General features: G+C 40.9%; 1 protein-coding gene and 1 long non-coding RNA gene across 4 annotated transcripts in view; both read left to right on the top strand.

The window, feature by feature from the left end:
* Positions 1–17,041, top strand: part of LOC139054714 (clavesin-2-like) — a 101,043-nt gene that overhangs the window by 70,800 nt on the left and 13,202 nt on the right. For both annotated transcript variants that reach the window (XM_070532188.1, XM_070532189.1), the window contains exon 3: positions 2,181–2,340. In XM_070532188.1, the coding sequence (XP_070388289.1) occupies positions 2,181–2,340 (160 nt within the window). The remainder of the gene's footprint in view (positions 1–2,180; positions 2,341–17,041) is intronic.
* On the top strand, positions 2,353–16,057 carry LOC139054715 (uncharacterized). Of its 2 annotated transcripts, none has more exons than XR_011511447.1 (5): positions 2,353–6,419; positions 7,140–7,230; positions 9,850–10,034; positions 11,842–12,003; positions 15,816–16,057. It is a non-coding gene; the product is annotated as an uncharacterized lncRNA (long non-coding RNA). The 2 variants fall into 2 exon arrangements; XR_011511446.1 differs by having other exon boundaries at positions 15,813–16,057.

Raw genomic sequence — 17,041 nt, 5'->3', positions numbered from 1 at the left:
CAACGGAAATAGGTAAGGAACGCGGGCACGAGCAAGAAGGTCTGCCGGCGATAATAAAGGTGGTTCTTTTATGTCCCAAACTTTCTGGTACAGCTATAATGGATGTCGATGAATGCCCCAAAATACTTTTATCCAGCATGATTTCCTCAAGTTGTAACCTGCATATCAGTACGAGTGTTTTCGAATTCCGTCAGTACATAGGTGCGACAACATTCCCAAGTGTTCAAACACTTCAATCTCCCTTTAGAGTATGCCGTATATATGTAGGGTGTTTCGCACAGTAAACTACATAATGTTTGGGGTAAGAGATCATTTTATAAAGGCTATCACGTTATAAGCTCGCATAATTGTCAGCTGTTGATTCTTGATGCCCGTGTTGTAACGGCCGTCCCCTTCTTTGCTTTCTGTGCCAGGTCGCAATTGCTTATCTACTTAAAAACATGGGGTAAACGAAATATTTTAGGCAACATTTTTAGCGCAATCATTCTAGGAAAGAACAGCATGTTTGAGAACCGACACAAAGATATCAATAGGAGAGCGTCAATGATAGTGAAGGTTGAAATGATGGATTTTTTATGCTCTGGCCTCACGTAACTGGGAGAACTTCCTACAGAACCATCATGATTAACTGCTTCGTTTGTATGATTGAAATAACGCATGAGTGCAATCTACTATTACCTTATAAGCAACGAGCGTTTAAATATTTTGGCTCCTTTTTTTGGGGGGGCGGGGGGGGGGCATTATAAATCTGCCAGGGACACCTCTCAGCCACCATTATTTAAGGTTGTGTACAGCTATGAACCTTGCCAGGTGAGCGCCGACGTTATACATTTCGGCTGCGTGCCAGCACCGCATGTCAGCAGTTTTGTGGTTGTAGTTTAGTTGATTTGCAATGGTATACAACAGACTTCGACTATAGTGTACTTTAAAGAGTGTTAATTTAGGCGAGGTAAAACACGCAACTTGTGGCTTTCATGAACATTGTATACTTGAAGTCGACGCAGAAAAACTAAAATTGAAAACATTAACGTGTGAGTGAGCAGCAACGGTGGCGGGACGTATTTCCCACGAGTCTTAGTTGGATGTGTGGATGAGCTCCTTGGCGCTTTGATTGCCGCAACGTACATTTTGAATGCTTCTAGAACGCGCAAAGTTTCGTTACCGTGCGCGGGAAGCAGGGCTTTTCTTTTTCTCAGGGAAAATTGCCGAAAAATCTCCTTGACAATTCTAAGATTAAAGGAAAAGAGATGACATTCCTAACAAAAAGAAATCCGTAGACTTCGAGTGCTAAATATGTATTCACAAGGCAGTTTTGTTTTGTTTTCTATAAAGCGATCAGTAATGATAGGAAGCGGCCGATGCAGATAGCCTCCATACGACAATAAAAAATTGCGAAGTGTATCATTAACTCACCAATTCGCTCCTGCTTCCTGAACAAGACATCACTGTGCCTCTTATTACGTTATAGAAGCATTGACTGTGCTCGCACAATTTCTCACACTTTTGCCTACTTTCTACTGCGCTTAAGCACCAACCGAGGTTGCTTAGTGGCTATGGTGTTGGGCTGCTAAGCACGAGGTCGCGGGATCGAATACCGGCCGCGGCGGCCCCATTTCGACGGGGACGAAATGCGAAAACATCCGTGTACTTAAATTTAGGTGCACGTCAAAGAACCCCAGCCGGTCGAAATTTTCGGAGTTCCCCACTAGGGCGTGCCTCATTATCAGATCATGGTTCTCGCACGTACAGCCCTATAATTTAATTATATTATTATTTTACTGCGTTTAAGTGCGGTAGTACAGAGATAATCGCCTTCATTTACTCGTATACATAGAGGCTTACGTGCCTTATATGCTCACTTGCTCTAGTGCTCTAGTGCTCTATGCAACATTCCGTAATAACTGCTGCCTATACTGTGTATTTTATAATATTAGTACAACGTAAGACAGCATATCACCGAGGTTTCGAGGAGTACTGCGGCCGAAGCCATTTTTCACTATGGCTACGTGTCAAATGCTCACGTTGGCCCCAGATGCCGTGTGTAAAGCAACAATAACCTAACGTGTAGATAAAGGTAGTTTGGCGCCCAGTTTCCCGCTTCTCTCTCTCCACACTCTAGCTTGATTTATTCCTGTCTTTGTCGGCCTTTGGGCTTACGATTCCTCTTTTCTCTGTTTTAGATGACAAATTCCTGCTCAGATTCTTGCGGGCACGCAAGTACTGTATGAGCTCTGCGCAAGAGACCCTGGACAAGTACCTTACGGTCAGATCGACGTACCCGATCTTCTTCAAGTGCCCCGATATCTACGATGAGTCCTTGCGTGATCTCTTATCGAAGGGGTAAGCTCTGTGGTGGCGAACAGTGGACTTCACATGCACGGGGACACAAAATGCTGTTTTTCTGTTGTTGCACATTTGCAGGCAGAAATATTTCTCCGTTTAACGGGCAACAGCGTAGATGTCAAAAGTGTAGCAGGTAAAGATTGCTGCTCTAAAATCCGAGCCATGAGCTGCCGCAGCAGGGAGCAGAAACCGTTTAACAAGAACGTCTTCTCTTTCTGCAATATAAACGTTGAGTGTAAGGCCTGGACTCCGCGACAGAGCAGGAATTGGTATATTCGCATTCACATGTGCGTACCTATATATTTATTCCTAAACTAATTTATTTCAACACATTCAATGCCCGCAGATGTTACAGAAGGCAGTGACGAAAGAAGAAAAAAAATACATGTCGTAAGTGGTTAGCTCGTACAGTAACCTTCAACAGGAGATTTAAATGCGGAGACGTTGAGAAAGGGGAATACGGAGGTGGGCACTTGATGCCATTCTTTGGCTGTGTTGGGGATGAATGAATCAGAAAACAAATTCGTGCGACAAAAAGGGACGTCAATTCTATTATATTACTGCGACATGGCACAGAAGTTGGCTCGCAAAGAAGCTCATTTTTCCGAAGCGGATTATGAAATATATAGTGGAACATTAATAAACTTGACATTGGCCTGCGCAAAGAGAGGCTGGGGAGCTGCAAAGCGAGTTTCATCGACGACACAATGAAAAAGTTTCACGAAATGAAACGCGAAGTACGGTATTGTGCCGATTCTAGTTGATTAATAAGAAATTCTTTATTAGGATTTCACAAACTCCAGGAATATTCAAGCTCAGACCCTACACAAAGTGTTTTCTGTAATGTTAATTTAGGAGACGACGGTGCCCTTAAAATGTTTAGGTGTAAATAACCTACATTTCGATGAGCATTATTAACAACATAGTTAATATGAGATCGCCAAGATAGGTTAGCATTTATGGGAACTCCTAGATAACTATAAGAGGTTACGTCGTCTAGCAACAAACCGTCACTCTTGCAACAGGAGAGCTGCAGGTGGCCGATTTTCCTTATATTCTGATTACTTTACACTTTTTAAAATTAAAACTTATTTGCCATGCGTTGCAGCAGTTATTTGGTAGAGTTAAGGTCAGACAGAAGTGCTATAAGGTCAGTGTAAGAAGAAATTACATGATAAAACTCGCGGTCGTCAGCATATAGCCTAATAGATGATCGAACTACGTTAGTCAGTTCGTTAATATACAATGAAAATAGAAGGACACCGAGCACAGAACACTGTGACACACCCGAAATAACCGGACATGAAGGGGAATCGAAATCGCTAGCTCTCACAAATTGCGCTCAATTAGAAAGAATGTTTTCAATCCAGACAATACTGTTAGGATCGATGTTTAATTTGCCTAATTTGAAACCTAGTAGTGGGTGAGAGACAAGATAAAATGCTTTCTTGAAATCTAGAAATATTCGATCGATGAAACACCCATTGTCAGGAGCAGTGAATTCTTAATTATAAAAACAAATTGCTCGCGTTTCACATGAAAATTATTTATGAAATTCATGTTGTTTAGTCGTAAACAAAATTTTTAATACTCGAAGAGGTTCCATAAACTTGAGCAGGTGGCATGGTCAGAGACTTTTTAGGGGATGCTGTTAGTGACATAGGTCTCTAGTTAAGAGAACTATGAGCAGCACCAGGTTTGAAAAGTGGAATCATGTTGCCCACATTTCCCTCACCGGGTAAATGGCCAGAAACAATACACTGTGAGAAAAGTTATGTTAACGTCTTGTAACTATAGATTTCAGTGTTCTTCAGAAATTATGAGCTAATATCGTCAGTTGCGCATCAGGAAGTGAATTTCAACTTTTTTTATTAAGTGCTAAACACAAGAATAATCTGTGGGAACTGAATCTATCGGTAGGTGATTCCTTATAAAATAACTAGGAAGATTAGTTGTTAGAGTATGAGAAAAAATATGGCGACCATTTCATTTAATACAGAACAACATCGCGAATGCACACTGTAAAAAATTTCCGTAATTTTACGGGGGATTTCTGTCATTATACGGAGAACTGCAGATAAAAATACGGAAAGTATGTCAAATTTCAAAAATACGGCAAAATCTGCCGTTAATATACGGAAAGTGCTCTCCATATTCAGCTTTACGGACATTTTCACTGTAATCATATAACGGCTATACGCTGTTTTGGACGAAACAGAGAGAATCCCGTATTTTTGTTATGTGAACATCCGTATATTGTGAGAAAATTTAAGCTGTCTGAATGAGCGCTCGTACTCATAAAGTTTCAGCTAACAATACTTTATTGAACACGCAAACTGTACGCATTATGAAGTTGCGTACAAAATGTGAGAGCTAGCCTTCTACCAAAAGCTGCAATAACAGATCGTATAAATATATATACGCATCTTCTATTCCGGTCGCAGTTTGCCGCGCATATGGGCTTTGTAACGCTGATCATATGCGCAAATATATGCGTGTTCTCGCAATGTTCTCAAATTAAGCGCTTTGTAGTTAATAACGCAGCATATATGTTTAAGTGAATGAAGAGCCGGGGACATACGTGCATGCGTAAACAAGCTTGCGGCACTCAGGTGCTGGTGCACTGGGAATGACATTGGTGCTCTATACGCCAAAAATTGTGCGCACTCTAAATCAGTACCGAAACGCAGGGAGTGGTATAATGACCGTAACTGCGTTTACATTTGGCAATAAATGGTCTCGAAGGGGACTGGCGGCCTATAGATCCAAGTACAACGGTCGGAGGAAATTTTCGAATGCGGCAAGCAATTAACCCAAGTGTCAAAGGGCACTGCTGAACTGCAATGTAGTTGGTTGAACTCATTCCCATGATATTTACAAAATATCTCGTCTCTGACAATAACTGCCCATTCATTGAGACAAATCGATTACGCATAATCTTCACTGTTCATGTGTTAATTCTTGCGGTAAGATGTAATCGCAAACATTTGGCGCTTCATCTTGAAACAAGACCGGTAAGCGTGCTCGTTCTTGTACGGTAGAATAAAGAACGCGAACATGCACCGACATGTGTGTAAACTACTGGAAGGTGACTGAAGATGAAGGACCTATTACCGTGCTAGTACTGTGTATACTGTCAAAAAGAAGAAAAAAATATTTCGGAAAGAAAGAATGCCCAGTGTCGAGATGTAACGATTCAAGCTTTATTTCTTTTTGACCTAGAATGCAATACCATTAGTTCCACGTGCTTTATGCATGGGTAATGTTATGACACAACTCATTATTTACCCGTTCATTACATGCACCAACCAGCCCAAATTATCCCTGTACTAGAGCTTATGGACGCATCGCAGTGCACTGCTTTGCACTTCATTATAGCACAGGGGTTTGCTATCGCCAGTAGCGAATGCTTTGGTTGACCTCCCTGCCTTTCTGCCTTTTGAATTCTCTCTCCCTTTGTATAAAACGCACTAACTTGTGGGAGAGAATGCGTTCTCCTCTTTTAGAATTCAATTAATTGTCAAGCAATTATATTGCAGTTCCAGTAACAAGAGCAGAAATGCGAAAACGAAACCGATTCTGTTCGGTTCTCCGCGCTCAGAGTGCGACACCAGGGGGCAGCGCGCGCTGCGCGTCCGTTAGGAGTGGCAGACGGAGATGCACATGTGTAGTCAGCCGGCATTTTTCGAGTCGTGTTGTAAATGTTGTTAATTCGCCGTAAATATCTCTTGATTTGTACTCAAGGGTGGAGCAAGAGCCCAAGGAAGAGAGATTGACGCATCGGGAGCGAAGAACAGAAACGATGGATGGTTACGCTGCTTGGGTCTCGGCACGTTCGAATTGGCAAAGTTCCGAATTTGTTGCTGTGTTGTGTACGCTTGTGCGCTCGTTATTTGCCGTCATCGCGCGGAGATATTTGCGCTGGATGTCTTTCACTTCGTGTACAAAACTCTGCTCGCTGCGGCATCGAAGAAGTTGTCCTGTGTTTGGGTGCACGTATGCGCTTGGACACGGCTAGCCTGCTTGCTCTCAACGGGTGTTCAACAGTCTACGCGCGCTCGTAACTTGCTCATGAGGTAAGCCCATTTTAATCTTATTTGGTTTGCATAACGTAGGGGTTAAAATGATGTGTGGTAAGCCGGTGTCGCGAACAGAAATATTGTTTCAGAAGACCACTATGCAACGTCTTAGGGCAAAAATGACGCATGAATGGGGAAAGGGATCAACCTATCTTTTCAGATCGATTCCAGTCGTAGCGCGATTGGCTCGATCGCAATTTCCGTGAGGTACTTCTAACCTTTTGTTCACTCGCGTTAAAAGCGTAGAATAAAACTGCGTTCAGTTGAGCTCTTGTATTGACGCTTGTATTGGCTTGAGAGCATACTGTATCCGATACAAGAACTTCTGTTAAAATACGGAAATAAACGTTCGAGGCAATAGCAGTCGCTCACTACCTGTGATCGTTACTTTCTTGCTTGGGTGCACGTTTTAATTGTGACCAGAAAAAAACGTCTTGCTGCACCGTTTGCGGTGCAGCAAGACGTATTCCTTCGAATGATGTCTGGGCAGTCAAGGCATTCGTGCCACTAAGCAAGCAGTAAACGGGGTATCAGTGCGAAAAAATTTGGACATACAAGAGATGCGAATGGTATCATCATAGACTCTTTTATTTGACGAATAATTCAGTTGTATTACTAAAGCGGAGAGTGGATATGCATGAAAGTCAGATTGTATTGATACTCAGCAAAAACAAGGTAACTTATCATTACTAATCAATCCTTTTCTTTTACTGAAAGGCAAGTTGCTGTTGTGCTGGAGCTGAGAAGAGGTCTGCTGCCTGCAATGGGTCCATCTCTCTCAAGTTATTGCAGTATTATAGCTCTCAAGGTGAGTGGATTTTTTTTTCTCATAGCTATTTGCCACCTGAATCATGACCGTTTACTTAGCTGTGTAGGTGATCACTGTTAGTGACATTGGAGTGCTGGTGGACCAGCACTCCTTTATGATTGCAACGCATATGACAGAGTGCAGCTGTGGCAGTATGCAAAGGTGTTAATCTATAAGCCAAATTAGGTTCTTTGAGGTAATATGTTAATATATTGATGACATTGGATTGTGGTCTAGCAGGCAAAAATGCTAAACAAAAAGAAATTTTAATTTGCACTTGGTAAGATGTGCAAGCAATTCAGGCTGTTATACATGAAATGGGACATTTGTAGATGTCTTCTACAGTGCTGCAGTCCTGAATTGCTTCAGAGTTGAGTGATACCACTCTAATTTCTCTGTAGAGCATGCAATACAGTTTAGCATTGGGAGAGGCTGGCATCAACAGGCGTCGACTTACTGTGAAGTTCAAATGAGGTGTTACTCTTAGGGTGACTATGTATAATTTATGGTTTAATTCTAATCTTGTGTCAGGCACACATAGTTTACCCACTTGGTTAAACAATAGAGATGTAATATCTATGTATACAAGTATTACCCATTCATTTATGCCATTTAGACAATGGCAGAAATGCGTGGGTAATACTTGTGTACATAGACAATACATCACTATTGTTTAACCAAGCGGTGCCCCTGCATGTTAAATTTTACAGGGCTATTATTAAGTAATGTCAGCTTTTGTTGTAACATTAAGGCACCTTTTATATTATTACAGATTACCACCATTGTGCATCATCATAGTGTCATATTTACACTAAATGTATTTGACTTTGCTATAAAACCTTGCACAGCGGTGCATCATGAAATTTTTTTTTATAGTTTCTGGCCTCAGAATGCACTTCACGTTATATTCTTGTTTGCAACAAGACTATAATGCAGGTTTCTCTCCTTATGTTTTGTGGCACTTCATACTGCGGCGAGCTAAACCACTGGGCAGCAATACTGGATACGCTACTGCGTGTGGAGCTGTCTTCAAACACACACAAGGAATACATCATTGCTTTTTTAGCACAAAACAACGGACACAAGAAAGACGACAGAACAAGGCGCTACTCTCAACTGACATCACTTTATTGCGTCCCTCCTTTGTAGACAGCAGAATCTAGAAGAACATGGGCTGTGCAGGAACCACCAACATCTGATCAAAAAAGCACACTCATGCGACAGAATCCAAAAAAAACTATATTGAGCACTTTACAAGGTTAAAGAAAGCACACTAATGCACTGTGGCCCCAATGACTGTATGAAGAAAACTTCCGATAACTCTCTGGCAGTGGTATCACGGCTCTTTTTTCAAAATCGTAGCATCACGAAACATTGCGAACCTAAACGATCCATACCAACAGGCACAGGTTCCCATTTGGCTCAACATTGTAAAATATAAAAGTGCAAAGCCATGTTTCGTGATACTACGATTTTGAAAAAGTGCTGTGATACCACCGCCTGAGAGTTATCGGAAGCTTTCTTCATACAGTCATTGGGGTCACAGTGCATTAGTGTGCTTTCTTTAACCTTGTGCAGTGCTCAATATGGTTTTTTGGATCCCGTCGCATGAGTACGCTCTTGTGCCGGTCGTCTTTCTTGTGTCCATTGTTTTGCGCTTAACAAAGTATTTATGGATTCACACCAACTAGCCCGCCAACACATTGTGTTGCGGGCACTTCTCAAGTACTGTCTGTCCAATAACCTTGGTGGCATGGAAGCGCCGTCCACTTCTATGCGTTGCTTTCTGTTTCATTGTGGCATCACATCACATTATAATCATAATGTGTATGTACTTTTTCCAAGGGACCCATATTCCTATCCTTGTGTTATATTTGCTGTCGCATTATTTATGTGCAAATGACCAGTGCTCCAAGCTCCATTTTATCGCAAAGTAAACTACTGGTACCTAAACAGTTCTGTATATCAGAAAACCAAAGCTGAACTGCCGAACAGTACCAAGCCTTAGTGCAGTGTCAAGCAGTCAGATTTTATTGGTCATGCAGAGGTGCACAGGATAGCTCTTTATTACTTGCTGAATAATTAAGCTGTGTGAAAACTGAGTAATTATGTAGCTTCAACCACATGCTATTGGTCATTGCTCCTGCCCTCATCAAATGTAGAAGATTATCACGGCATTTCCTATTCTCTTTTTCCTTATTACAGTGGGATTACTGCATGCGTAAGTAGGAAACGGATCACATAGGCAATCAAAAGCCAACATTGTGTAAACTTGGAACATTGATTGTACAGTTTGATGACCCAGAATAAGTAGAAATACACCACAAATGATTGACAATTAACTTTTACTTGACACAGGGCTAAAGCATACAGTAAGCATAGTGTATGCTCATACGGTGTCACATCAATTTAAATTTTAGTGTAGCTTTACAGTGTACGCTTCTATTGTTGCATTCTGTCAGAGGAATGGTAATGTTTGGCGTGTATAGCAACTAGACTGTCTATATACAGTAGTAAAAATGTGTGAACTGTATTTTTTAATTATTTGATAGAATGTGTAGCACAATAAAGCCGTACAATCAATGCACAGTGATGTGACTTTCTCTGCACATGTTGCAGGTTCAAAAAAGTATGGTGGAAGCTGTTGCCAAGGTTCCGACCAGAAAAGACAGCCAGTATAAAAGGGTCCACGCCACTGATTTCTACTACAGGGGATGAACAGCACATCGAGCGCCCTCGACTGAAGCCGGCCTTGTCCCGGAAGTTGGTGCTTCACAACTTTGCGGCAGCACTTTGTTGCACGGGTGTGTAGCATTTCTTCCCCTAACATGCCTGCCTGATGTGCCATAAACTACCCAAGCAGTGTTTCGAGGTGTCCAGAATTTTTCCATTGTAGTGTCTACAGTGTCGCTAACATAAGTGGCGTGCAATGGAAACACTGGAAAATCAGAAAAAACTTGATGTAAGAGAACACTATCGTATACGGGTTCAGATTGTCATAAAAGTGCTTACCAGACATGTAGAGACCTCCTAAAATGTGAAAAACCACAAAGTTTTTCGGCAGCAATATTATCTGATCGCACGCACTAGTTAGTCCACCATATGCCCTGCTTCCAGGACAAGCGACTGCATGACATCGCATTTCCACTAGCTTCACCTGCATCCGGTGCGGTGTGCTGCATCCAGCGAAACATGTTAGAAATCAGTGGTGCACAGTGTTTTCTGTCCCCTTTCTCGACGCCTACTGAACACATGTTAAACTGTTTCCAAAGCAGACAAACAGAGGGAAAGGGTTCTGAACACATTGCATTTTAAAGTGGCTGGTACTGGGTAACGCAAGTACTGTGGCATAGTAGATTTGCACCAGGCAACCTGGGTGCCAAAAAGGCTGCTGTTTACTTGCAAATGGTCAACATATTGTGAGCATGTTGAAGTTATTTTTTTATTCTCATCGCTTATTTAGCTAACGGAGACAGCTTTCACAACTGAAGAAGCCTTGGAAGCATGAAACACTTCACAAAACCAGCTTCAATATATCGTGTCTGCATCACAATTTCATGGCTGCATGAGTGAACCCTCTGGTTAACATGTAAGAGAGTTCATGATGTTTGCCATGCATTATCCACTTTATTTACAGGTCAACCCTATCTTGAGATTTAAGCTGATGTTGCGTTTACAGAAATTATGGCCGAGAGCCAGCTTTTGAGAATACAGATTGAGCTTGACAGATTAAACACCAGAACAAGTCGTTGAGGATTTCAGATCAAGAATCTTCAAAGGCCAGTTCATTTAGTGGTATTAATATTCTGCTCGAAGTTGTTGATTGTTACGTTCATATGGTGCCCAAGCATTGCGGTAACAACTTCACTTGGAGTACATAGCAAGGGTGTATTCGATGTAAGCTGCTGGCTTTTTTTCTGTGTTTTCAAACACTGGTTTCTTCTTCAGTTTAAATTTTCAAATTTTGCATTGTTTATTAGGTGTTGTGTCTTGTTTCCTTTTCCTGCAGCTTCTTAGTTAAACATCTGAATAGTGAACACAACTTGACCTTTTGCTTGATTGCCTAGATTACATGCCCTCGATGCAAAACAATTTCACTTCAAAACTGCTTGTACCATACTGAAAGAATAACTTGAAGCAGCCATAGCCACCAATAACACGCAAGAGATGATTATGAAAATATTAATATTGTTTTTTGATCTACAGGGTGTCTTAACTATCATGCACCAAGATTTAGAAATATGTAAATGCGATGTAACTAGACAAAATGAAGGTAATGTTTGCCATCGCTTGGAGATACTCTGATTATATTGTGCATTCTGCCTAATTACACAATTCTTAATTAGTTATTAAATATCTCAAATAATTAAATTAAATGTGTCAATGAAAAGTTGTAGAGCAATATGAAAGCCTCCTGATACATTTTTTGTTACTGTTACTCATTGTGTGCTACATAAAAGTGTTTTTCCAAGGAATAAGCCTGCGAATACACATAAAGTGTCTTGAGTGGCCAGTCATGTGTCAGTTTTGTGGTGCAAAGCCACGAATACAACTTAAATGGGTTCTTTTAAGAAAAAGACTTAGCTCAGCAAATTATCTTTCTTTGTGCAGCCTGTGGAGACAAGGTTTCTTAGACATGGCCGTGGCCCTCAAGGAAGATGCCGAGGCCACAGGCAGTTCCTCCAGTGACCGTGAAAAGGTCCCCTGGGGCACAAGTCTGGTTTGGCACCCCCACCTTTCTCCTGCAGCTTTTCTGTCTACTTAGCTAACCAGGTGGGTCAATGATGGCAAAGGGAAAAAAGAATCAACAGCATCAAACGCAGAACTTGCTCAAGCTCAATGCATTTTTGGTGCGAAGTTTTTCCCTTATCATTTATCAAAAAACGGGTAATAAGTATATGATATGGTCTTCATACGGACACCTCTTTCCCACAGAGAATTAGCAGTGAAAAAAGCAGCTTATGAAGGCTTGAATATTAGCTAGGATGATGTGGCATAGATAGGATAATGATTATGAATGTTTCTAATGAAGGTCGTGGTAGTAGAGTGAATAATCAGAGTTTATATATAGATTGAAAGACATTTCGTTCCAATGTCAGAATTTTAAATCATCCCAAATAATTCTTGCATTTTATAGTCTTCATTTTATAGTTCTTGATGCTTGCTTCTTGCTGACATCATTCTTATGCTGCATAATTCACCTGTTATAAATTCCCTATTTCTCCCATTCAAGCAACTTTACATTCATCATAAGAAACCTCGTAGATGAGTTCCAGAAACTTGCTGATGAGATTAGGGGGCGGCGTGTACCCCAGGCTGAGATATGCATTCAAGAGCCTCATATCTTGCAAATGTTAGAAATACTCCTGCTAAGCAAGTTCTTGGTGTCATACAAGGTTATTTGCGAATACGAATTTGCCTGAATTTAGAAAACAGTCAATATAAAACATGTCAAGCGATATCGCTGACGATACACACACATTCCAACTGAACTAAATACAAATAAATATAGCACCAAATGCAGAATCATTGGCATGATGCCATTCTTTCAGTGGAATAAAATCTGTCCTGCATTGTAAATCTGGAATCCTTCATAATCCAGACTACTAAATACTTATGAGGGTTGTAACGTGAAATATGCATGTATTTATTCCTCGTTTCTTTACTTTAGGACCCGATAATGCTTAAAAAGCAGTGAAAGAACTGAGATCACAGCACCTAATACTTTATATTGCTCCAGAAATCCGTTTCTCTGCCGATCGCAGCATTCGACACTAACGAGAAGGCACATAACACTTAGGGTGGTGCTATTCACTTTGATTGTTTGGGAACGAAACCCGTAATGTACATGTTATGGCCCTACGTGTCATTACGTTTGAACAACAAAAAGGTAGGGGGTTTGCATTTTGCAAAACTGCATGGAGGTTTTCACTGTGTGCAATTAAAATTAGGAACCTTCCCAGCTCATACTAAATGCATTCTCCAAAGCTTTAGGTTATACAGGTGCACTACTTTACACAGAACACACTCTTTTCCCTCGTCACGGCTCACACTCTTAGGCAGAGTTACACCCTTTGAAGTGCCCCTTCTTCCACACAACGATAATTGTCATCTGCCTTTATGCATTTCCTTTCTTTAACGCTGCGAGCCCTGTGCTTTCCAGTAACGAACGGCATGCGCGTTATCAGCATGATAGCATTCCCGACAACAAAGTAGCGGGCGTGGCGTCTTCAAGAAAGGAAACGCATCAAGGCAAATAACGATTATTGTTGTGTGGCAGAAGGGGCACTCCAAAGGGTGTAACTTTGCCTAAGAGTGCAGGTGGTGATTCAGATTCTTCAAAGGTGTTTCATTGTATGGGATGGCACATCGCGCTTCACTTATTTGCAGAATATTGCATTCCAATTGTGTCATATGAGATAAATCCATTAGAGAGCTTTAGCTTGCCCTAAATTTATTACAGCTGTGTACTGTTAAACTGGCCGCAGCTTGCAGTGCTTGTGGAAAAACAATTGTAACTGCCATATTATATGTAACTGCTAGTGCACAGGCATCGGCAGCAGCAATGGTTAGGGTACACTTGTTTCTTCTATTCTGGGGTATGCATCCTCCACCAGAAAGTAGTTTTTTTTCGTCTTCCTCTTCTACCATATTGGAATGTGAAATGGGGTGTAATTTGTAGGATATACTCGTGCATAAACTTCATGAGCATTTATTCTTGTCTGTGCCACAGATCATTGTTGCTACCACTGTAAAAGAAGGGTGCCTGTTTACAGCACCCATAGGGAACAATCTGTGAATCTTTAACAAACAGTAAGGATAATGAATAATCGAATAATTTTTAGTAATTTTCAACAAATTTAGCACTCTTTGCTTTCCACTATGGTGTTTTTCAAACTCTAATGTTGGCACAAGGTTTGAGTGCAGGATGTCATTTTGTGTGAAAGAGTACACTTGTGTGCATAACACCTCATCGTCAACATTCTGCTCCACAGAATGTCATTAGCTTTCGTATGCATTGGTCACTATCTCACAAACCGGTTGCTCCTTTGTTAGTTGGAATGTAGCATTTATGTAAAGCACATTTGATGTTCTACCAAAAAGCATTGTTCCCTCTTATCCCCTAATTCTCCTCACTTGATGCCTAGTGTTGTAATAGCATGGTTGACACCATGAGAGTCAGTGGGGTGAATAATTGTGTCTGGTGGAGTAGGGGGTGTACGTTAACTTAAGCAACTTTTCCAGACGACTTGAATCAGTATTGTGGAATGCTGGTTTTTTTTTGCAATCACTGTTACCAAGTTTCACTTTGTTTGTGGCAACAAGTATAATGTAGTTCGCTAGCACTCCTGCCAACACATATAATGTGCAGGCATCTGTGTTGAAAAAAAGACCAGCTAATGGTTTGCCAGGAGCTAAGGTCCATTTAGACCATTAAATTTTGAACTTACACCGGTGGAAATAACTGGTGAATGAAAGCACACCCAGGAGAACTGAAGCAAGACTGCGAGTCGGCCTAGTTGGAACAAATTCATCTTGAAACTTATTGTGCGCAACAAACAGGGACGAAGAATAGAAGAAACACAAGGACGAGTGCTTAACATTGTGTTTCTTCTATTCTACGTCCCTGTTTGTTGCGCACAATAAGTTTCAAGATGAGCAGGAGAACTGACCATAATATTTTCTTTCATTATAACACCGCTGAAGCTTTGAACTGCATTTGAACTGGCTTGTTTAAAAAATGACCCATTTCCTTGTTCAAGTAAGACAAAGGTTCCACAGGAAGACAGAAACTTGAAGCCGTCAACAGCAGCATGAATATAAACAGCACTCGACGTTTTGCAATCTTGCACCTGGTTATATTATCCATCCCATTTTTTTCCACAGGCTGTTCTTTACTGTTTTATGGTCATATCCAGTTTAATTTTAATGTCCCTATTTTTTAATATTTGGTTAATATATGTTTTCTTCATCGGCTTTCAACCAAATATATATTCATAATGCGCCTTCATTTACCACTTGCAGTGATCCTAACCAGATGCATCTTGATACAAAATTTATTTTCCTTAATTCTTCGTTTTCCTTTTCCAAAAGTGCAAACTGTTTATCTTGATACCTATTTTGTCTTCTGGGAAGATTAGGTCTACTGGATTAATGACTGCTTACATGGGTACATCGTTTTCTGTTTTGGTCACCCCTACTCTTGGCAAGTACTGACAGCATCGCTCATACCCGCTCCATCACAATCACCACTGCTAAGCACACCCTTCCTTCCTTTATTTTAACACTTTGACTTTTCTTGACCTATTATACGCACCAGTTACTTCTCCCCCAATGAGGCTAGGGGCCAGTGAGATATGCAAAATCCAAAACAACACAGCCAAGGAAAACATTTGCTACCCTAATGACAAGCACCTATGTCAAAATGTTGGCTACAGCAACATCCCTTGTTCCAACAATGTTGATCTACTTACATGTTTTTCTAACACAGAAGTTACTGCTTTGTCGTGTTCTGTGATTAAACTTTTTTGCCGCTTTCTTTAGGATGGATATTCACGAATACTATTTGTTTCTCCTAACAGCAGCAAGTTTATCCTTGCAAGCGTTTGGAGTCAAGAACAACTTTCACCAGGAAGAAGTTCAAGACGAGTGATTGAAGAAAATAAAGTTGCTTCTGTGATCTAAGAACTTGAGGACTGAAATGTTGCACCTTTTTGTATATATGCTATGCAGTGCATTCATATCACAAAGTGCAAAGTGTTTTATCTCTGCAGCCATGTCAGTGTGTTGGCAAGACAATTTTCTCAATGGTGACCTGCTGCTTTGACTATGAGCTGCCTTCATGACATTCGCATTAAAGGAGATGTACTATCGTGGACAAAAGTACCCTGGAAGTGCGAGCGTTGACCAAATTGCATTTCTGCTCAAGACCGCTGAAAACAGTGGGTCACGTATGCACATTCCCAACGCAGATGGTGGCACGGCTGATCCCAGCAAATAGCACACCAATGAAATTCGGTCGACTCTCGCACGTCCTGGGCAATTTTGTCCCCGATGGCACATTCTTCGAATGGATATGCTCTGCAAGATGAAATACGGGAAGCACCTGTACTTTAACGGATATAGTACAGATTTAGCATACGGAGTCTATCGTTTTCTGAATACGGCAAGCACCTGTTTTTTAACGGTTATAGTACAGATTCAGCATACGGTGTGTTCCGTTTTCTGAATACGAGAAGCACCGTACTTTAACGGTTATAGTACAGATTCAGAATACAGAGTCTTCCGTTTTCTAGATACAGAAGCACTCGTATCTTGTATTACGGTCTCTTTTTTTACAGTTGTCCGTTCTACGGAAATGACCGTTCTTAATTTACGGAAGAGTGTTCGGTCACAAATTACCAGCAAATTTTCTGTAAAGTAAGGCAAATTTTTTTTACAGTGCAGGACAGGGACACCGTTACTATTGTTCAAAGTTATTGTATTATCTCTAGAACCACCTGTAATGTCGCAACACCTTTTGGGTTTTACTTTAGGCAGTGATGGAAGAGTTTTCTAGAAGAAAGCAGCTTTCGCTCCAAATATAACATGTATGTTCTAGAGCAGCGATGCGGTACTTTGCCACTGCTCAGAATTTTCGATCGCCTAGCTTTCTTTTTTTTTTTCGTTAATACGATCGCTACTTTTTTTTTATTTACAGAAGTACTGAATCAGGCCATACAATGTTTGCAGGGAATGATGTTTGCAAGAATGGTGAACTTTTTATTTCACTAAGTACTTAGCACGCTGTGGTCAGAACCTTAGAGTTTGA

The sequence above is a fragment of the Dermacentor albipictus genome, chromosome 1 (assembly GCF_038994185.2).
Source record: "Dermacentor albipictus isolate Rhodes 1998 colony chromosome 1, USDA_Dalb.pri_finalv2, whole genome shotgun sequence".
Classification (NCBI taxonomy): Eukaryota; Metazoa; Arthropoda; class Arachnida; order Ixodida; family Ixodidae; genus Dermacentor; species Dermacentor albipictus.
Note: the sequence above shows the minus strand (reverse complement) of the source record. Positions and strands in the feature narration are given on the sequence as shown.